At 50.5% G+C, this 22668-nt stretch overlaps 1 protein-coding gene across 3 annotated transcripts in view; it reads right to left on the reverse strand.

The window, feature by feature from the left end:
- Positions 1 to 699: 699 nt before the first annotated feature.
- LOC117218201 (ras-related and estrogen-regulated growth inhibitor) overlaps positions 700 to 22668 on the reverse strand; it is a 101127-nt gene continuing 79158 nt past the window's right edge. For all 3 annotated transcript variants that reach the window (XM_076520592.1, XM_033466416.2, XM_033466418.2), the window contains one exon: positions 700 to 6590. In XM_076520592.1, the coding sequence (XP_076376707.1) occupies positions 6332 to 6590 (259 nt within the window). In that variant the 3' untranslated portion in view covers positions 700 to 6331. The remainder of the gene's footprint in view (positions 6591 to 22668) is intronic.

The following is a 22668-nucleotide window of genomic DNA, read 5'->3' on the forward strand; positions in this document are numbered from 1 at the left end:
CTCTCTCGACGCTTAGATTGCGCAGAAAATGGACAATCTGGGAAGAGGAGACACGATTAATTTGAGTCTTGAAGGCGAGCTGCGAGCAGCTGCAAGGCTCGAATAATCGTATCTCCTCTTCCCAGATTGTCCAATTTCGTGCACAATCCGAGCGTCAATTAGAGAGACATTACTGTAATAGGTCTATTAATACTATTTTCTTGAATTTTGCTATTACTTGGAACGACGAACGAAATAAGAAACTCGCGTTTCTTAAGTCTTTCATCCGAGCCTATAACGAACACTTAAATAACGCTGTCGACGCGCTCCTTGATGCGGCGAGTGCATCTCTTCGGGATCTCTGATTTGTTGTAGCAACAAGTAAGAAAATAAGTGGCAAAGCTATGGAACAGGCAGCGAGAATGAGGGGAATCATCGGAGACATTTACCTAAGCGTCTCTCGGATGAAGTTTGAACAAGGATCAACGGATTGGAATCGGATTAGAGAAGATCTATAATTCTGCGGAATGGATTGCGGTTCGAAGCTGGTGCGTTGCGACGAGGACGAGACGATAATGGAGAACAGAAGGATAACGAAGAAGAAGAAGAAGAAGAAGACAACGAAAGCGAACGAATATGATCGTTGCACGGTGGAGATGGAACGAATTTGGACCAAGGAGGAGACATGGTCGCAGAAGAAACGAATTCCTCTTCGCATCGTTTCGTTTTCTTTTCTTTTTTTTTTTAACAAAAGAATTTTATTCTTTCTCAATTTACGATAACAAGTGACTAGCACTTAAAATACAGCGATCGATATCGGCCAGAATTCGAAAACCGCATAACACACACGCGCCCCCAAGATTCTCCGATTTTCACACGCGTTGTTTGTTTGCTTGTTTGTTTGTTTGTGTTTTTTTTTTGTTTTGGAATGTATCGATTAGGCACGCTCTGGAAGCACAATCTTTCATCCCTCGATCATATACAATGTCTCTCGCACCTCGGTTTACCTTTTCTCGACCGGCACTCGTCGATCCCCGCGAAAAGTTTCTCGCGTTACCAACGGATCATCGATGCTGCACAAATATTTATCGTTCCACTTTCTACGGTGGAAGGTACAAAAATATAAAAAGAAAGACGAACGAATCCGGAGAGACCGCGCGGAGAAAGAAAAATATATCCACAGCACATTTTTCGGGATTATAGACGAGACGAGATCGATTTCCGGCCCAAGGTCACGCATAAATCCGCCCCCGCACTCGCGCGCGGGCTACCCTGTTGCTCCGTTTAGTTTTTGCTCGTGCGACCGTTCGCGATCGTAAGTTCCACAAGCGTCGATCCAAGCGGTCGAGGATGCGACTTTACGGCCGAATGTTGCGCATGTTCTCTTCTCTTTCGGGGACTTTCTCAGCATCCGCTACTTTCTTCGAACCTTCCAAGTGTAGTAATCGCAAAATTACCAATCGAGGAAGCGTTTCACAGGTGTCGGTATCGTCGAGACGCTCCGGGACGCCCCGTTTTCGTAGACAAATTTTGCCGCGATAAAGTGCCGAAGATCTTTCATATCACATTTCGTTCGATCGAGTTCAATCGCTTATAAATACAACTGCTGCTGGCATTTTCTCAAATTCTCCGAACACAATGGGACGAAAAACGGCACGCCAGAACAGAAGAAGAGAACACGCCGATTCGTCTCGACTCTCGACCGACATCTCGAGCCGAACGAAAATCGATGGTCGATCCCAGAAAAGGTATCCCCGCGAGTTCAGAAAAAAAGAACTATGTATCTCTCTCTCTCTCTCTCTTTCTCACACTTTCTATATCTCTAACACCCGTCACTGTCAATACGGAAGGCACTGAAAATATACATACACGTAATATGCAATTACGTAAGAACCTTAAACTCGACCATAGTCGTTAGCATGTGTTACGTTTACCGTAGAAAAACGAGCGATCTTCTTTTACAACAAAAGAAAGAAAGAAAAAATGCTCGAACCTGGTCACACAAAATGATCTGATCGGCGCGAGAGAAAACGCAAGAAAAGAAGAAGAAGAAGTAGAAGGAGTAGAAGAAAAAGTAGAAGAAGAAGATGATGATGAAGAAAGTAGACGAAGAAGAGCACAGAAAAACGAGAAACAAAACGAAGGTTCCGAATTCACACGATACGAACGAAAACGTGCACGCGAAACCGCGATAAATATCTCCTCGACAAATCACGGCCGTGTCGGCTCATCTTCAAATTTGATGGCCGAATTCTCTCTCTCTCTCTCGCTCTCTCTCTCTTTTTCTCTCTCATTTTAATCTTACCATCTATGCTTCGTCGATTCCTCGAATCTCTGCAGCGTTTTACTCAGCAAGTGAATGTGCGCTATGTACACTTAGGCTAGTTTCGGTAGGAACATTAAGGTCATCGAATCGATTACTCCGCGCTCGGTGATCCGCTCGCGAGACACGCGTCTCCGGTATCATTCTCGTTCACCGTGGAGCCGACCGCCGCAAAAAGATTCCACGACAATTGATTCGATGAAAAACGAACGATGACAAAAGTTGAGATCGCAGCGGACGCGTAGATTCCTTCGCTGTTTATCCAAAGAAACTGTACGAACGACTGCACAACGACTCGGATTCACTGCCAAGAGCCGATGTGATTTTGTCGCATCGTCGAAGTGCAATTTCTAAAATGCTCCAGACGATTCTCGCGCCGTCAATTTCCACGTGGAACGATTCGAACAAATAAGTTTCCTTCGACGAGTCCGATACGCGACGGTGATTTTTGGTAACGATCCAAATGAGATTGCTGTCCATAGGAGCGTTTGATTAATTTTCTCAAGCGTCCAATTCCTGCTAAGAAACTCTTTAGAATCGAAGACGTTCCAAGGCGAAGATAACGAAGCGGCGACGGATCGAAAATCCGCCGGAACTCGTCCAATACCGGCGAAACAAACGCTTTTTCGAACGACCGATACAAAGCTGGTACAATGCGAAGGACAAGGTAAGAAGAGTCCGAAGAAAATGGCTGAACGGACGAGCGGTTTCTGCAGCGCGCGAGAGATTCGCTCGCTATAAAAATAATACGATCGGTGCAGGCTCGCGTCCGGACGCGACGAGACGTCTCGCGATCGTTCCCGAGCGCGGAATAAACTCTCGAAAGCAAAACTCGGCCGCGTGCCTGACATTGCGACCAGTCCGTTACGGATTCGAGCCGCTTCCTCCTCTCGTTTCGCGATCCTCGCGGGAGCGCGATCGAGCGATCTCTTTCGGCGCGGGTCCCTCTTCTCCCCGCGCGTCGGATCAACAACGATCGCCGCGTGTCGCGTCTCGTCGCGAGTCGCCCCGAATACGATGACGACGACACACGGTCGACGGCAGCGTTCCGACGCGATCGTAAGTTAATTAACACGCTCGCCGTACTCGCGGCCGTGCATACGCGGGACACCCTCGGCTCTCCGCCGCGAAGAAAGTCGAATTAATTACACGCGTATTGTTGTTTAATGGCGCGCCGCGCAACGCTTGGGAAATCGATGGGCTCCGCCTTCTCGTAATTTCTTACGACCCGCTGCAACGCCATATTCGGCGAAAATTTCCGGTCGGACAAACTTCTCGCTTCGCGCGCCGCAAGCGACGTCTATAGAATGTTTCTATCCGCGACATAAACGATAATAAACCACCGAGTTGCTCGGAAAGTAATCGCGTTCTTTCGTGAGAAAATGAAACGCGACTTTTCGGAGTAAATGTTATTCGACGATGCATCGTTCCGCAGATTTTGGACAATTTTCTGGTAGCTTCGAGCTTTTTCTGCTCGTAGCAGTCCCCGTTCTTTAACCGTTTGGCTGCTGACGTATTTTTTCATAATAAGGAGAGCGCGATAGCGTTCCTCAGCAGTCGAACGGTTAATGGCAAAATAATACATTTTTTAACAGTCTCGCGGAACGTCATCTTTTTGGAGAACGAAATTACTTTCCGAACGACTCGACGTATGTATTTGTTTCATGGACAAATTCCTTCGGACGTTGCTGTCGCGGATTGGAACCTTGTCGAAGCGAAAGGTTCGTTCGATCGCGGACTTTTGCACGGGCATCTATCTTTAATTTCGATTCTTGTTCGATCGTATCACCGCGACTTGCAATTTCTCCAACCAAAATCGTCGGGCGAACTTCCTCGAACAAGCAGATACTTCGAAAGATGGCGTTGCAGAGGGCTGCGCGAAGAAGGGTGTTCCGACGAGACGTCGCGGCGAACGTGTTAACGAATGCTTCGAGACTCGGTTTCCGCGGATCGCGCCGTTGAAACGTAAATGAGAAGAACGCCGGGTGCTTCTGTCGGACCATAAAGTCACGGACATTCGAGGAGACGTCGCGAGAAGATCGCGGTCGCGGCGCATTCCTCGCGGACGAACGGCCTTCGCTCGCCGGAGGCTGCGGAATTTGAAAGACCGTCGGGTTTAGTTTCGAAGGCGACGCGAGGAGTTCTCGTTTCCGGTTTCGCGGCCGCGAAACGAGCTCGGAACCAGCGAATCCTATAAAATCACACGCGAAACGTAGATGGCGATCCTCTCGCATCGGGCGAGCCGGTTTCCGCGCGTCGACGAGAGAACCTCTGATGGCACGAACGTTTCTTCCGCGTCTGTTTCGCATCGCGCCGTCCGACCGATTTGAAAAACCGTGATTTGTTCCCCGGCTACGAACGAACGATTCGCGTTCCTGTAAAAGAATCCGCTGGAAATCGGACTCGTTCGCAGCGGAGAGCTGCTCGACGAACGAGACCCGAGCCGCCGAACGCTTATTTTCGGAAACGAATACACCGCGATCGTCGGGAACGCGACGATGATAGCCCGGCGACTTCGACGCCTGCACAGAAGACACGGTCGCGCGTCCCGGAGTCCCCTAATTTCGAGGCTGGTCGAATTCCACTGCCGCGACGAAGTAATCGTATATCTCGAACGTGCCTCGAGACGCAGCGACGACACACCGAGTCCCGATTATCCATCTTTCTCGTCGAGAAAAACCACAGACTCGGCGAAACATCAACTTCCCTGTCCAGTCGTAAACAAACGAATCATCTTCGAAGATTCACAGTGCCGACCTCCTAAGAAAACGATGACTAGACCGCGGATCGTTGCGCAAAATAAAAACTGTCTGCGTCGCATGCGAAACAAAGGAGCCGAGAAGAGATTCGGCGCCTCTTCCCTTCGCTCCAACGAATCGAAAGCCGACGAAGTCGACGTTCTTAATTTCTTTCAATTTTCCTACTGTTTTCAGTTCAACTCTGCCTCGTTCTTTTGCGACGCGTACGCGTGAAATCAGCGGTCCGTCGACGACGATACAAGCAATGGGTCGCTCTATTCTTTCGAAGACGAGGTAACAGACAAAGACAGCCGAGTTCTCCCCGAAGTAAACGGTAACGAAGCGAGTAATAAGCTTCCGCAAGGTTTCGCCGGCTCTGTCCAACAACGATCAGAAACAAGGACACGTTGTCGCTGCCAACGAGATTCCTCCGAGGCGGAGGCTACCGTCGCGATCGTGCCATTCCGGACGCGTTTAAAGCTAGAAACGTCCAGGAACACCGGCCCGGTCCCGACCGTCTGGACTCTGCGCGCGGGGCCCGAGCGGCGTCAGGCCCGGACACTGAAACGAGAAAACGAGAAAAGAAAAGGGGGCACCGTACTTACACACCGACACACGGGCGCCGCGAGCCGAAGGATAACGAAACGAGAACCATGTCCTGCGCGCTCTCGGTTTCCACTTCGAATTTCACTCGAGGCATTCCCGAGCCGTTTCCACGCTGTGGCCGCGGCACAGTCTTTCACACGGCCCGATCAATCCACTGTGTTCTCACGAATGTTTCTTAGCCGGATACTAAATGAAACGTCTCTAGGATCTCACGCAAATGCCAGTCGATCCGTCCCGAGACGGCCGAGCGCCGTTTCCTGGCCGTCCAACGCGTCGCCGATCCTTCCGCCAGCTTTCCAGAGATCCTGCGCTCCCTCGACTCTGCCGATCCTCTCTGCAAATCCTCTGCCGATTCTCCGGCGATCGGCCAGAAACGCGCCCTCCTGCACCCTCCTCCGATCGGCGGACCCTCCGAGATCCCCGCGGATCGGATATCGAGGACCTCGGTCCTCCAGGATCGTCCGACGACGGAGACACGGCAACGTCCTCTTCCCAGTCGCGGCGACGAGGAGGAACGAAGAGGAGATCGCGGAAACAAGCTGTCCGCGTCCCGATCGCGGCCCCCGATCGACGTCCTCTCTCTCTCTCGTCAGCGGTTCGCGTAGACGTTGCTGCTCAGAACCACCACGTCGGCCCTCAAGTCTGGCTCGTCACGTCCTCCGAGGAGGAGGGCGCACAGGAGGCGTCATATGCTCAGCGAGGGCCTCTTCTTCCGGTCCTTGGTGGTGTTCTTGCCGAAGATCGTGCCGAGCACCCTCGAGACGGAGTGCACGCCCAGCTTCCGGCGGATCGGCAACGCTCGCAGCAACTGCACCGACCGAGCCTCCCTGAGCAGCGCCTGGAACGCCAGCGCGGCTCCCGCGGGACTCTCCGCCGCGCTGACCTCGTAGAACTGGCAGCCGTGGGCCAGGGACAGCTGCTGGCCCTCGTCCACGCACACCTCCCTGAAACAGAACGGCGGAATCGTGGGTTAGAATCGTGGCTAATCCGGAAGAACCATCGGCAGAGACGCGAAAGACTCGGAACAGACGCGAATTCGACGTCGAGAAAGGTTCGGCGAACGTTCGAACCTCGCGGAGGAAAACGCTGGGAACGATCGGTGTTCGTTCAACCCTTTTGCGACTCGGAACGCGCCGGTAATAACGTTTTGTAACGCCGAACCGTAAGAGTAACGAACTCGCGTCGCTTTTTAACGACGCGAAGACTCTATTTGCGGAGATCTTTTATAGGCTCGCGGTGCTCCGCGGGCCTATGTATAGCACGCCGAAACGACCGTAATTCCAGGAATAGCCGGCTAACGATAACGACACTTATTAATTTTGTCTGACCTTCCGCGGCCCGCAAAAGTCGAGAGAGCCGGCTCAAAGGAGCCAATTTTCCGGGACGGCGTGCGGCGCACGGTCGCAAACGAGACTCTGAAAACCTCAGCCTTGCGTCCGGGAATTTACAGTGCCGCTTCGAATCGCTATCATTCCGAGAGGATGATCGCGCGCCGGGCGATCGAATAAATTTCGCGGCCGAGGGGGAAGCCTGAGAGCGCGGCGGAATCGTCGGCCGGGTCCGGGAGCGCGGTATAATAAACGAATAAATAATCGTAACCAGTCAAAGGTAACGAGGGCACAAAGAACTATCCGGAGTTCTCGATCGTTGCCAGAAGTCGACGCCAAGAATCCCGCGGATCGCGTCGCGGGAAAGAAATAGACAGACAATCGCGCGGAGGGTGCGCGGAGGGTGCGCGCGCGGCTTCTTTCGCAACACGCGGAGACCGTAAATTTTCTGAGCCGAGGAAAAAACGCGTCACGGGGGATCAACGGAAGCTGCGAAGGTCCATGGCGGAGGATCGGAACGGGTCACGACTTCTTGGCAAACACCGTTCCGGATGAACGGAAGCGGCGCGGAGCGGCGCGGCGCGGCGGAAGGTGAGTGAACGCGGACATAAAGGCGGGAAGAACGCCGCTGGAAGAGTCACTGGAATTTCGCCAGCCTCTGGACGCCACTGGATATTTATAATTGCCATTGGCGGCGGCTCGGCCGGCCAACTCGACACGGCGACCGCTCGATTATAAGATCCCGAGGAGCCGCGCCATTAACGTTACAAAACGGCCTCGTTAAGTCGCGGCTGCGACGGAATCATTTTCGATACTCCCGTTGATCGGCGAAATTGTATGGTACCGAAACGATACGCGCGCTAAATTAAACCGACCGGATGGATATTTAAACGGTCCGAGAGGAAACGACGCGTACAATGATCATTTCATTAGAATCGCCGCTCGTAGCGTCTTCGTTCTTTTTATTTCAGAATTTTGCTGCATCATCGTTTCGTTCGACGCGTTATCTCGCGTGTAACTGTGCCTATCGCGCGTGTAACTTACACCGCGTTCGCGAACAATGCCGCAAGCGCTGTGGTACAATTGTTGAATTTTTACAGGCAACGCAAATAATTGTAACAGAGTTAATTTTTATTGAAAAAAAAAGAAAAGGAAACACATAAAGCTAATCGATATTAAGGGTGACAGTTCGGTAGGCACGACTGCACACCTCGCTCGTCCGCAGGCAACTGACTAAAAAACAAAATTTTTGGCCGTTGGAGCCTCAAGAAAAAGGCAACGCAGACAGTAGACAGTCGTCGTACTCTCTCGTTAGATGCGACGCAGCACATCGTACAACAATGTAATACCCTAATTTAAAATATTACGTCCGTCGCAGGGACAACCTTCAACAACAATTATTCTGTTACAAACGAGACGGTTATGCTAAATTCTCCCCAATTGACGCTCGGATCGTGTATTTTCTTTTTGCACAAGAATGGACGATTTTTATACAATTTCTAACACAGTTTTTATCATCACCGATCGTCAACAACTATAAAAATGAGCCGCAAGGCAAGGAGCTACGAACAATCGTACCTCCTCTTCCCAAATTGTCCATTTTGCTGCGCAATCCGAGCGTCAGTTGGGGAGAATTTACGCTAATTATTTCTCGACATCTCGCCGATAACGAAAATAATCATTCGCCCGATAAAATAACACCGCGCAATCAATTAGAAGACGTATCGCGCTAAAAATTGGGACGTCGGAGTCGAGATCGAATACCGGCGTTTACATTCGCGGAAGATCGCCGGTCGATTTATGGTCGCCGCGTGGCGCGACGAGTCGACTAGCGATCGTCGCTAACGAAAACCATCGGCCACAAGGGTTACAGTTTTTCGTGTTCGCCGATCGATCATCGATCCCGGGAGGATCGCAGGCAGGAGGTGCGACGGCCGGGATCCCCCCCGTGTATTTTAGCCGCGATCGACTCGAGGCACGGGGAAGGCCGGCGATATTTATGGTGGCAATTAAATTCGCGGGAAGAGCGGGAACACACGATACTCTCGAAGCGTCGAACCGAACGGGGGATGGGGGATGCTGGGAGGAAGGGAGACGGAGCGCGTGGGAGGGCCCGGCGTAGACTTCTAATCGCGCGCGCGCGCGGGCCCCGTCCCGTCCCGTATGCATGCACACGTCAACGGACACCGCGTCCACGGCCGTTAATCTGTCCCCTTTTATTTTATACGAGGCGATCCGTTGCTTTACGAGGAACGGTGTTAGATTCGAGCCCCTCGTTTCCCGCGGTCCGGCCGGCGCGGACGGCGCGGGCCGACGCGGGCCGAGGGAGAACCGCGCCGCCGACAAAATTCAATATCTCCTGGAAGAAAGATGGCCGGACGAAGGGAGAGCCTCGACGTTTCAGTGCCTCGACGCCGGATCGGGATACCTGCCGCGACCTTTGAACGCGACCACGGGGATCACCGGATTACACGCTGGCTTCGAGCGGAGTCGGACCTCCCCGGGGTCTACGCGGATACGCGCAGGGACCGCGGTGGACCTAGACTGCGGTTTCTGTAAATATCGACCGACAAAGTTCGGCACGTTGTTCGCGATGGGCATATTTTGTACCTTGCATCGTGTAAAGTGGCCTTAAGGGCCCGGGTCGCCGCACACTATGACGAGCCACACATACAAGAAAACCGTATACGTATATTAGTTTTAGGGGTTTCTATCGACCAAAACTGACGCTTTAATATCGAAGTATGCAGTTCACAAGTGGAAAATTTAGATTCCGGAAAGACTAAACGACTGGGCTTCGGTTGTAGAAATATCCGTTTTGCAGTTATTGCGGAGATATTTGCAATATTCGGCCAGAGTGGTGTCAATCTCACGAGCATGACGTCACAAGATGGCCGCCGCTAACAGTTTTTCGTAAATATCGAGAGATATAGAGCTCGAATCGACAATTCATAACCGAAGCCCAGTAGATAAGACACGTACAAAGGCAATGGAGACTAATGATCAGCAATGGAGAATAATGATCAGCCAGGTATTTGTTAAAGTAATTCCTAGAAAAATAAATTTATTGGTTTGCTGTGTTATGCGTGTTAAACTATACAACCTTTCCTTGATAATTATGATTTTTGCACTATTTTAATTATTGTAAAGCATACGCCAGAAACAAAATAATACAAATGTAAAGCGTGGGGCGCATACGCCCCACGCGGCTTGAACGGAAAGTCTTCAAAAAACGGTCTGGCAGGGAACGTGTTAAGACGAAGAAACGATCTCCATTTCTGAAAATTGAGTACGCGCGAACGGATCGAACACGCCGGCTCGCCCGTACGATATCTCGGATTTATTGTTTCGCGATTGTTGTCGGTTCGAACGAGCGTAGCTTATTTATCGGACGATGAAGTTGGCGGAGCCGCCGTCGGTCTCCGAGACACGAGAACGAGGCTGCGGATATTCTTAAGTAACGTTTACTCAATCAAAACGGTCTTAAGGTCACGCGGCATAATATACGAGTATTTCGCCACTTTCCCTTTTCTATTTAAAGAACCGCGAGGCCCGCGGAATAAAATAACAATAAAATAAGATCGAGAGAAGATTGCCGGTGTCTCTTTGCTGAAATTATGTAGGAAACCATCGCGATAATCTCGATACTAAAGGCTAATGATGTGTATCCGACCAAAGGATTTCCTGGTTCGCGAGATTTTTATGGAAGGAGCGTTATGCCCGATACCATAACGTTGGACACGCGCTTATTACCGAGGCGCGGGACACGTTCTTTTGTAGAAGGAAATACGAATTTTACCTTGCGATGGAATTAATTAGTTCTCCGAGGGTTCGGAACACGGCGCCCGGTGAAAACGAATTTTTCCCCGGTTCCAGTATTTGACCGGCTAATTTATGCGAACGCGCGCTAATTCGAACAGTCGTAACCGAGCAGACAATTACACGGGACACCGCCGCGAAACATTGTACAATTTCCGGACGAGCGCGAACCAATGTTTCCACCTAATTCTCGTCGCCGCGAACCGGTTTAACAAATCGGCGGTCTATCGACGAGCTCGAACTCTGCGGCCCGCCGAGATCCCGATCCATTTTCCACGGATCCTTTTTCGCGAACGACGCGAAACGATCTTCTCCCGTGGCGGGTGAAAAAAAAAGATCCAACCCGATCAAAGGCCTCTTTCTTCGATATCAAAACATTGTTCACCTACATATCTCGCCGCGAGACTTGTTCCTCCATTTGCGCGAGACACGTGCTTTCTACTTGGCGCCAGCTTAACACGCGCCGCAATTTCAACAAACGCTCGCACGGCAAGCAGAAACGAGCCGCCGTGCGTTCACGCAACGACCAGAAAGAAGTTCTCCGTTGAACGGAGCTACGAAATCGACGTCCGATCTCGAAACCGCCGCGGGCTGTTTGCACGCGCCGCGAACAGAGTCCGGTAAAAAATACTCTTATCCAATTCCCGTTTTCATTGATTAATCTTCCCGGCGTCTGCGCCGCGCGTTCCGGCGATTTAAACGCTAATAAAACAACGCGATTCCCACGCAATTTCATGCACGGTTATCGTCATCCTCTTTCAGCCTCGACAAAAAAAATATTCGCTCGGATAGCAAGTTCCTAACAGGTTCCCGTTCTCATTAATCAATGTTCCCCGTTGTATCTACGCCATTTATTAAGGACGTACAAATGTTACTGGATCAAGATCGGCGAGACAAACGTTCTTTTTTTTCTTTTGCGAAAACGCTCGTTAAAGACGGCGAATTCTTCGCGCGAGAATTTCGCACGGTCGCGCTGAAACGAATCCTCGATTAAATCCTCGGTTAAATTCTCGAACGAATTGCACGCGGTACAGTAATGTCTCCCTAACCGACGCTCGGATCGCGCGCAAAAATGAACAATTTGGGAAGAGGAGATACGATTATTCGAGCCTTGCAGCCCGTTTTTATAATTGCTGCGAATCGATGACCGTAATAAAAACGACTCTAAATGCTCGAACATTCGTATCTCCTCGTTCCAAATTGTCCATTTTCTCGTGGACAATCCGAGCGTCAATTAGAGAGACATTACCGTATATCGTTCGCGTCGAACTTCCGAGTTCCGGAAGCCGGCGTTCGTCGGGCGAAACGATACGCGGAGAAATTGTCGAGCGGTTGCGAGTTCAGCGCGGAACGGGTATAAAGCAAAGGGGTAGAGAGACCCGAGGGGACCCGATCGAAAAGATCGCGGAGAGGCTCGCGTAAATCGGCCGCCGGTTTTTCCACGGCGCGCCTCCGCGCGGCTGCTCGCCGGCATTCTGTTGCCAATAATCTGCCGGCAACTAATTAAATTTACGCCGTGCGGCGCGGGCATTTTTCAGGACGCGGGGCAGCGCCGCTGCCACGGCCGCGCGGGTCCAGCTTCTTTCCAGCTCGCCTCCTTCCTACCCAGTAGCCGTTCCGGCCGTCTTAATGGAGTTCATAAAGATTAGACCGAAGCCTGCCGCTGTGGGGCTGGTGAAACCACTCTCCCGGGAACGAGTTATCGCCGCTTTAGATACATCCGAAGCGGCGTCCGGCCGCGAATATCGTACATCGATAAACTTATCGCGAAATATCAGCTGGCGAATCCCTCGGAGCCACACGGCTGACAAACTGGTTCGGCCGCGGCTTGAAAACCCACCGCTGGAAAGCCGCATTTAGAGCGGACCGAGAGATCCAGCTGGCTGCCATGCGGTTTTCCCTTCTTCCTAGGCGGCGGATAAACTCGTCGATCGAAGATCCGCCGGTCCATTGTCCCGCGATCGTCCGCTCGAACACGGTTCTTCCCGTCGTTTCTCAGATTTCCTCTCTTTTTTTCCCCAATAATGTCCGCCGCTCTTTTCGCTCGGAATTCGATCGCGGATACGGATTTTAACGCTCGCAGATCTGCTCGGACGTGTCTCGCGCGTTCGTAGAATTTTTGTTCGAGCAGGAAAAAGACGTCGATCCGATCTATAGAGTTGTAACAGTTCGTACGGAAGCGACGCGAAAAAGTGGTCGCGCGATTTCGAAAAAAATAAAATAAAATAAAATAGAACGTACTCCAGGAAATATGTTTCCATTTGGTTTCTACTTCTCTAAATTGATCCATAAAATCTGTGCCTGCATAAGTATCCGTAATCTGGTCATTAGTACAGTCATTTTGTTCCCTGGAATTTATGTAACCGCGTTCCCAGCGCTGCCACTATCGACGCGCTAATGGCAACTGGTCCGCGATTTCATCGAAATCGTGAAAACAGCTTTCCCGAGGCTTCGGGCCCGCGGCTAGACCCTGTCATTGTTCCTTAAAAATTTGTCGCGGAACAATTATTATTCCTTGGCCATTCGAAATCGTCGATTCCGTTCGAAGTTTCGCCGGGTCCGACGATATCTGGATCGCTGCTGCGCTACGAATTATTATGGTCCGTGATCTCATCGAAATCGTGAAAACAGCTTTTCCGAGGCTTCGGGACCGCGGCTCGACCCTGTCATTGTTCCTTAAAAATTTGTCGCGAAACAATTATTATTCCTTGGTCTTTCGAAATCGTCGATTCCGGTCGAAGTTTCGCCGGGTCCGACGATATCTGGATCGCTGCTGCGCTACGAATTATTATGGTCCGTGATCTCATCGAAATCGTGAAAACAGCTTTTCCGAGGCTTCGGGCCCGCGGCTAGACCCTGTCATTGTTCCCTGAAGATTTGTCGCGGAACAATTATTATTCCTTGGCCTTTCGAAATCGTCGATTCCGGTCGAAGTTTCGCCGGGTCCGCCGATATCTGGACCGCTGCTGCGCTACGAATAATTATGGTCCGCCGTGGTACGAATAATGATGGACCGCTATACTATAAATAATTATGGACTGCTATACTATAAATAATTACGGAGCACCGCTGCCAGTTCCATTCGCAGTCTCGTAACCGTGGTTCGTTATTATCGGCGGTCTACGTGGTTTGCAATTTTATCTTGCTCGTATACTTCCATGGTTTTCCAGGTTCTGTTCCATTTCTCGTGCATAACTATGCTTCGTGTCGCGTGGAATTGCAACACTGCATCGATTCCGCGGGTTTGTCGCGGCTTCTGCGGGTTTGTTGCGGCTTCTGCAATCCTGCTTTCTAACTTGTCGTCGACCGTCCGACGATAGTCGTTACCAGACTGCGGATGTTTATGCAAATGCGTGTTCTTTTTAGAAGTCGCTGGTAGACCAACGAGACCTGGACAGAAATTTATGTCACGACCGGACGATTCCAAAAATGTACCTTTTATTTCGCGTGTTTCGCGTGCCGCGCGCGTTCCGTATATTTGCGTTTTATACAGGAAAAAGTGCTTGTAATACGCTGCAACTCCAAGTATAATACTGGAGGAATAAACTGGAGAACATTTCTCGATGCTTAACATTGGAACTACCGAATCCTAAACGCGACTAAGTTATTATTGTTTTATAAGAATGACAAGATTGTGAATTTATTTCAACTTCCATCGATTTTTATTGTAATATGTGCTCGAACGAAGAGATTCGTATACGAACTTCTGACAAAAACATTTTTATAGTATCAGGAATTGTAAATGGAAAAGTGAGAAACTGGTTTTCATTTTCACCTGTTTTTATATTAGTTCTAGTGTTAATAGTATGTAGTCTTAACGCTTAATACAGCACACGCTTTGTATTTTCGTGCATATTCTGCATACTTTTTCGTGCGCAAACGTCATACGCAATTACAGCGAATTCTCCCTAATCGACGCTCAGCTTGGAAACAAAAACGGACAATTTGGGAAGTGGTTGACAATCGGTAAATATAAAAACGAGCCGCGCGCACCTCCTCCTCCTCCTCCCCCCAAGCTATCTATTTTTCTCTTTTGTCGCAAGCCGAGCGTCCATTAGGGAGAATTTACCGTGCACAAACGTCCGCAGCCGAGCGATCGCCGATTCCGTTTTCGGCGCGGAAAATAATCGCGAGCGAGATCCAATTATTCGAGAGATCGACAGAACGGGCTCCCGAAGATGGTCTCGGCGAGACTAATCGATAATGCACGGAAGCGTTGGCCAGGATAAATGAGCCACGGGCTAAATCGTCCGGGGCCGGCTAGCCTCTCGAACGAATCCGCCACGACCTAAGTGATATTTGATGCGATAAAAATGCCCGGCCGACGAATATGAAACGGCATTTCGCACGAACCGGACGTTAATCTACCGGCGAGATTAACTGCGGACAAAAGGTTGCACAGTGACGAAAGATAATCCGCGATGATTGATGACGAGCCACGGACGGGGGTCTATGAAAGGTGGAAGGTTGCCGGTGTTGCAAACTTCCTGAAACTGTTTCTCACCGTGCGTTTCGACGAACCGTACCTGTAAATGTAAATGACCGGATTCTAATGGCCGACGCGTTCCCGCGTTATGTTCCACGATTCGCGACGCGGATCGTCGCTCCGTCGCGTCCGGGCCGCGGTTTTCGTCGCGTTCGCGACGCTCAAATTGTCCACTGAATTGGATAATTTGGGAAGAGGAGATACGATTATTCGAGCCTCGCGGCTCGTTATTATAATTGTGGACAATTTATAATTATAAAAATAAAGATATTCGATATAATTATAAAGATATTCGAGTCTTTTGGCTCGTTTTTATAGTTATAAATTGTCAAGAATTATAAAAACGAGCCGCAAGGCTCGAATAATCGTGTCTCCTCTTCCCAAATTATCCATTTTAGTGGATACTCTGAGCGTCAGTAAGGGAGACATTACTGTACAGTAATGTCTCTCTAATTGACGCCCAGATATTCGAGTCTTTTGGCTCGTTTTTGTAGTTATAAATTGTCAACAATTATAAAAACGAGCCGCAAGGCTCGAACAATCGTATCTCCTCTTCCCAAATTGTCCATTTTTGTGCGCAATCTGGGCGTCAATTGGAGAGACAATACTGTACGGAAATCTTTATCTCTGAGAGATCTCGGAGATCTGTTTCTCTTAAGTCGTCGTACAATTCTTAATAAAATAATCCGGATTTCTATCGTCTAGTTCGTAGAAATTTATATTAATATTCTTTTTACATATATATCCATTACTATTTCAATTTCGCTTAAATTCGACGAGCAAATCTGCGGCCGAAATAATAATTTGTCAGCGACATCGCTGCCGAACGGAGCAGATATTCGAGCAACGAAAACGATCGATCGCGGAAAATAAAAAGAAAAGAATCGCGAAAGTTCCCCTTCGCGGATCGAATTTGATTTTGACGCGAATCGTCTTTGCTGATCCAGCGGACCGGAGAGCCAGTGACACGTAGGTGAACCGGATATCGATATCCCTTGCGAGCAGCAGCTCTGGAACAAGAATTTCCTGGGCGATCCCCGTAGGAATGCGGATCGTCGTTAGCGAAGACACGTTTCCCATTTTTCCTCCTCGTTCTCGCGTTCCTATATTCATTTACGAAGATCCGCGTGCCGGGTAACATCCGACGAATGATCAAGTAGGTACATGGATATCCTCGTTATGACGTTTTATACACTCCCTCTTGTTTCTTGTTATTTCGATATTATACGGTTTCCCGCGCCATCTTGGGCTCCCTCGTGTTTCTCTTTTCCATCGGCGACGATATCGGCTACGGTATTCCAATATCTTTCGCTATCGTCGACATCTTCCAGCTACTGAATACGGATCGGCGGTTGCTCGCCGTGGAATTCTGTTAGGCCGAGACACCTCGTAACCTTCGACTTCGAACGATAAAATTCTCTTCGACTTGCGACCTAGAAGAAGAAGTTTCACCGACGCCGCTCTTCGACTTTTACTTTTGCGATCTTTATCGCAGATTCGACGATATCGAAAATATCGTAAAGCGTCGTTGAACGTTCGTATCGTTGAACCGATTACGGAAGATTCGTGAATTTAGCGAATGTTTTTGTTTAAGAGTACGTCGTAGGAAAGATTCGGTATCGCGCGGCAGCTGCATTCGACGTCGGAGAAACAGTTTCGAGTAAGAAAGAGTAGGTTAAATTGCTGCGAAGCATAACTTGGTCGATCTCGCGAATTTCCGAACGAAACTTTCAGAGGTGATGGATCAGCGATAGCGCAACAAAATGAAATTGCATTCGGCGATGAATCTGTTCGAATGTTCCAAAGAGACAGCTCCGGAGGAGGAGGAGAAGGAGGAGGAGGAGCAGCAGCAGCTGCAGCAGCATTTCACCCAGAAACCGAACTTTCCTTCTATCACGCTGCTACACCTATTTATAGTCCACTCAGGCTACATCGAGCGTAGCCCGCATCTCGGGCAGTGTCGTGCCTCTTATCGGACCCGGGTTTACTCCCATTAACTATCTCGCGCAGAGGCGGCGTAACCGCGCGCGCCTTTCGACAAGGTTAATAAGCTGGCGCGCGCGCAGGCCAATCTTTATCGGCGGCCGGTGGAAAAACCGAACCGTGGCAAAAATATCAGGAAGAGGGAGGAGGAGAAGAAAATGCCGGGGCGACTGGTTCGTACGATTTCCTAGCTTTCTCCTGTCCGAATCACGCAACGCGACGCGCCGGTGATGCACTTCGCGTCGAGTGAATTGCACGAAACGCGGCGGCGCTCGACGCGACGGGTTCGGGCCGGACCGGGCCGGCCCGGGCCACGTTTCTTCCGTCCGCAAAAAATATCATCAACCGCCGCGTCGCGTCCCGGTTCTCCATCATCCGGACCCGGAGAAATTAAGGGAGGTTATCGCGGCGACCGATCGCGAAACACGATTCTAAATTAAATCTATCGCGCGGAACGCGACCGGTGAAAGGGGCAAAACCTCGGGGACTTCGCCTCGAACGGGTCAATTTCGAAAAAGGCGACGTGTCGCGATCGTTTCTTTGCAATTTCGCGGTGTAATCGACGATTTCGTTCTTCGCGCCAAGTTCCTTCTGCTTCGAAATAGCGTTGGAGAGAGGAACGATTTTGGATTCGGATCGAAGACGGCTTCGAGGGCGAAGCGTCGATATACAGGGTGTCCCAAGAATGTCTCGCAATCCAGAAATGGGAGATTCCCGAGGTCATTTGAAGCAACTTTTTCCTTTGCAGAAATGTTCTGCGAGGCACCGTTCGTGAGTTATTCGCGAAAAACGCTGACCAATGAGAGACCGCTGACGCCCCGCCCTCGCGACCACTGCCACTGCGTCAGCTGGCCGGCGCGACGCGGATTGGCCGCAAGGGCGAGACGCCGGCCGCAGTCGCTCTCCGATTGGTCAGTGTTTTTCGTTAATAACACGTAAACGGAGCGGCGGATTGCATTTTCGCTACGGAAAAAGTTACTTGAAATTACCTCAGGAATCCTCCATTTCCGGATTACGAGACATTTTTGGGACACCCTGTATCTGATCCTGGACTCGATGCGCTTGTAACGAAATTGTGCGAGAGACGCGCGAAACGACGGAAATATTTCGCGACGGGAAGAAGCGCGGTTTTCTTCCGCGCGACGAGACTTCGGTAACCGTGGACGGAGAAGAAACGGTAAAATCGTCGGTCGCGTTCCATCGATGCTCGAAAGGCCACTCGGCAAGGCTGAACGCGTTCGCACGGCGAGCCCTAGGTTTCTCCAAACACGAGCAAATCGCAACAATCCAGAAGCGGAATTACCGATCCACTCGAATCCCAGCTTCGTCGGCGAGCTCTAATTTTCAACGGGCACCGCGCGTTGATCTCTCAATTACGAAGCCGCGCAAACGGATAAACGGACGAAACGAGGAGCGAGTCTGTAGCCTGTCCCGCGCCTGACCCCTTTTTCCCCCGCACGTTGACCCACTTTTTCCCCCGTGCAGGTTGATTGTCATCTAATTGCAGGTCCTTGTTCCGGGCGACCACGAGAGAAGAATCATAATATCGTCGGTGGTCCCGAATCGCTGAGTTCACGTGGACCCCTCTGGCAATCCCTCGATACACAACACAACCTCGCGCGCATCCTCCTCCGCCTCCGCCAGCCGACTTTGTTGCGCTCCTGCGATCGTGACTGTCCTAAATATGTATACGTACGCTATGCAATATCGCGGCGCGTTCCGATCTTAACGAAAAAATTCTTAACGAAATTCTGCTCGACTTTCGCGCGCACGAAATAAACGCCCGCGACGAGGAATCCTTTTTCAGTGAAATCGCGATCTATATGAGAGGATATTTATCGCCTAGACGCTGTCCACTTTCTTCGCCGCGTTTCTTCTTACGGGCAACGATGTCCGAAACGTTATCTAGACGATTTTGCAATTTCCGTGCGTTTCTTTTTTTTCAAACGTGAAAGATAAAGTTTCGACGTGCGGTAAATTCTCCGTAATCGACGCTCAGATCGTACACGGAACTGCTAACTGTCTCTAATTCGTGCTTAAACGTTGTCGTTGGACTGCGGATTTCACGCATTCGTGGCAAACAATTAAAAATAGTAGATTTAAAGTAGTGTAAATTATAAATCGCGATTCAAAGCAGCAGAAAGATGAAAAGAATTGAATAACGTCGACGTATCATTTTCAGACTCATTCTTGTTTATAATTGCTGACAATAACCGTATCTTCCCAAATTGTCCATTTTTGTGTACGATCCGAGCGTCAATTAGGAAAGAGTTTGCCGTATTCGACTTTGTTACGAGTTAAAGCGGTTGGCGAAGAAGTTGTTCGGTCAAAGGCAGCTGCGCGCACAGGCCTCGAACGAAGAAGCTGCGCGTCCCTAAAGAGCTTCTTTCCGCGCCTCCGAGCCGATTCGTTTCGGGCCGGAACGCGAGCAATTTAAGGTTCGCGGAACACGAGCGCAACGGGACAAGTTCGTCAATCTCGTTTCGAGATGCCGGCAGTTTCGAAAGCCTCCTAGTCGATTGGCATTCCTAGGCCGGCCACTCCGGGCCGCTTATCAATGGCACTTAGCATACTCATCTCGCGGCATCCTCCGGCACCGTTCGACGCGACGGTGCCGCGCTCCTCGATCGATCGCGGATCGCGGCTCGCGGATCGTGGATCGCGATCCACGCGGTGCCTCTACTTTCTTCCATGTGCGTGTTCGGCCTATTAATCGGGACGGTTCACTTTCCCGGTCGCGGCGTGGACGCGGATCGGTCGGCCGGGTAACAGGATCTTCGCGAAACGTTTCCTAGACTCTCGGCGAGACCAGGCGAGGCGTGATTTCGCGTGCGCCACGCGATTCGCAGCCGCTCGCCGACACCGATCGATCGATCGATCGATCGATCGATCGACCGACCGCTTGTCCCTGCCGGTTTTTTCTTCTCACCTGCCCCCCCTCGGTCGCGCATCCGCTCGAGCCGATCGGGACGACGATCGATCCGTGACGCGCGGGCCGGATCGGATCGGATCGAGTCGGATCGGATCGACGCGGCGCGGAGCGGCGGCGTGAAACGCGAAACGAGGCGCCACACCGACCGCACTCCCCGACACCAGAGACCGTTTCGAGCACGACACCCGGTAGTGGTCGAGTGGTCGCTCACCTAGAAACCGTTCACGCGATCGCCGCACCGACAGATCTGTTTACGCGCCTCGTTTGGCCGACTTGGCTCCGGACGGCGACGTTCCGAGCCGGCCATCCTCGAAGTCGACGACGCCGACGCCGAGCGTCGACCGATTTTAGACAGCCGGTGCAGCCGAACCGCGCCGGAACCGTTGCGCGCCGGCACCGCTAATGGTTTTCTCGCGAAAAATGTCCTTGGACGGAAGACGGCCGAGGCCCTCGATTATCGCCGCCGCTTCTTCTTCTTCTTCTTCTTTCGTCGGCCTCTGTAACCTGAACTTTTTCCCGAGATCCTTCTTCGGGGTTGCTCGGACGATGGGCATTCCGACGGAAGTTCGTCGTTTATTTGGGCCGAGGTCGTTTGTCGGCGGTGCTTCGCTGTTATTTTCGCGACGACGGAGAAAAAGCTGACGGTCAAATTAATACGGTATCGGCGAATTTTTCGGCGTAAACCCGTTTTATATTTTGCGACTTCTCGCTGCGGATACGTCCAATATCTTCGTCGTTAACGAATCGAAGCGTGAAAGGCTCGATCGCGCCGAATATCGATGGATAGATCGAGATTTACGAGGTCGCTGACTCGTCCAGCTTCATTGTTGTCGTTGTAAACGTCTGGCATTTTCGATGCTATTGAAAATGAGTACTTTGTACGTTTTACAGCCTTGTCCGTTTTTCAGATAAGACGGCCCTTGCGGCCCATCCGCAGGGCACGCGAGCGCTAAACGCGCGTCGACTCGAGTCGAGCAAATTTTGACTCGAAAGTCCGTTACACGCGGTGTGAGAACGGATTGGTTATTTGTGACCGCTAAGGATTTTCCGACCCACAGTTTGCGGGTCTTCCGCGGTTTTTTAGTCAGTCGTCTGTGAGCAGCTTACGAGTACGCTCGTTGGCTCTAAGCTCTTGCGAGCAAGCCTGTATATTAGATCTTGTGTTTCCGTGTGTTCAATAAATATACTATTACCTAAAACTCTGCCTTTAATTATTTGCAAGCAAATAATCAACAGTCGTTTATAACGAGGTCGTTTCCCGGTGGAAGTTTGTCGTTAACATTTACGAGGAGCTCGCTCGCCGGCGAGGTTCGTCGTTGTCTTTTCCGATGTGCTCGCTTTCCCGTGGAAGTTCGTCGTTAACGTTTACGACGAGCCTTTAAGGCGCATTTTCTTTTTTAATCCGAGGAGGCGATCGATGCATCTGCGGCGACTGTTCGGCTTCCGCGTCGCGCGTTTCGATCCACGATATTGCCACAGGTTTCCGAAAAGAGGAGGCTGCAGGTCCGAGTTGAAACGTCCAGCGTTTGCCAAGCGACCGACACCATGGTCAATGTTGACGTGTTCCACCCTTTGATCGAGCACTACGACAGGGATTCTTGTCTCGCGAGATGACCCACTTGTCAGGATCGGCGAGACAGCCGAAGTTCGGACGTGTTCGCACGCGTGCAAGCTGCCTTTCAACGTCGAAGTTAGTTCTGTTTCAGCACGAGGTGCGCGCATCGACCAATTAAAGATATTGTTCCGTTGTATGACGGAACCCCTACAAATCAAGCGAGGAAAAATGTTGTCCTCGAGTCAAACATTATTGACCACCTACGTCCGTCCCTGGGAAGAGGAAAATTGCCAGATGTGGATAACCCAGGGACCGAAGGCCCTAGGAAATAGCATATTTTGGACAAAGCAATCGAAATGCCAGAACACCCGTAGTAAACAATTTCGTTGAAAGCCATTTCCGTCTTCTATTCAAGTATTTCTTTTATGACCCACAGTTGGTCACCAAATGTCAATTCCAGCCGTTTTTTACGATATGCATGTACCACCGAGAAGAGGCATTTTCCGGATCATTGTTTGCTACGGCTTATCCTTGGGACACTCGGATTACTTCGCGGGCGTCACCCGAGGGCACGAACACTACCTGCGGGTGACCCTTAGTTTGGGGCGGTCACCTTTCTAATTTTGTACTCCAATCAGTCAGGGCGACCGTTTCCCTCACTCCTCGCAAAAAATGAATAATCCACAAATCCAACTGTCCCAAATTTAGAACACACCCACACCGAACTTACCTCCGAGAAGACACAACACACAGCATCCATTCTTCCACCAACCCGAACACGGAATAGTCTACTCTCTAAAAATTATACTCTATATCGATGTGAAGTTGAATGTTCAAATATATTCCAAGTTAAAGAAAAGAAACTCAGCTTAGTATCCCTAGCATCTTGAAAAGTCGTAGGGAACCGCGAATATCAAAT

The sequence above is a fragment of the Megalopta genalis genome, chromosome 3 (genome assembly GCF_051020955.1).
Source record: "Megalopta genalis isolate 19385.01 chromosome 3, iyMegGena1_principal, whole genome shotgun sequence".
Taxonomy (NCBI): domain Eukaryota; kingdom Metazoa; phylum Arthropoda; class Insecta; order Hymenoptera; family Halictidae; genus Megalopta; species Megalopta genalis.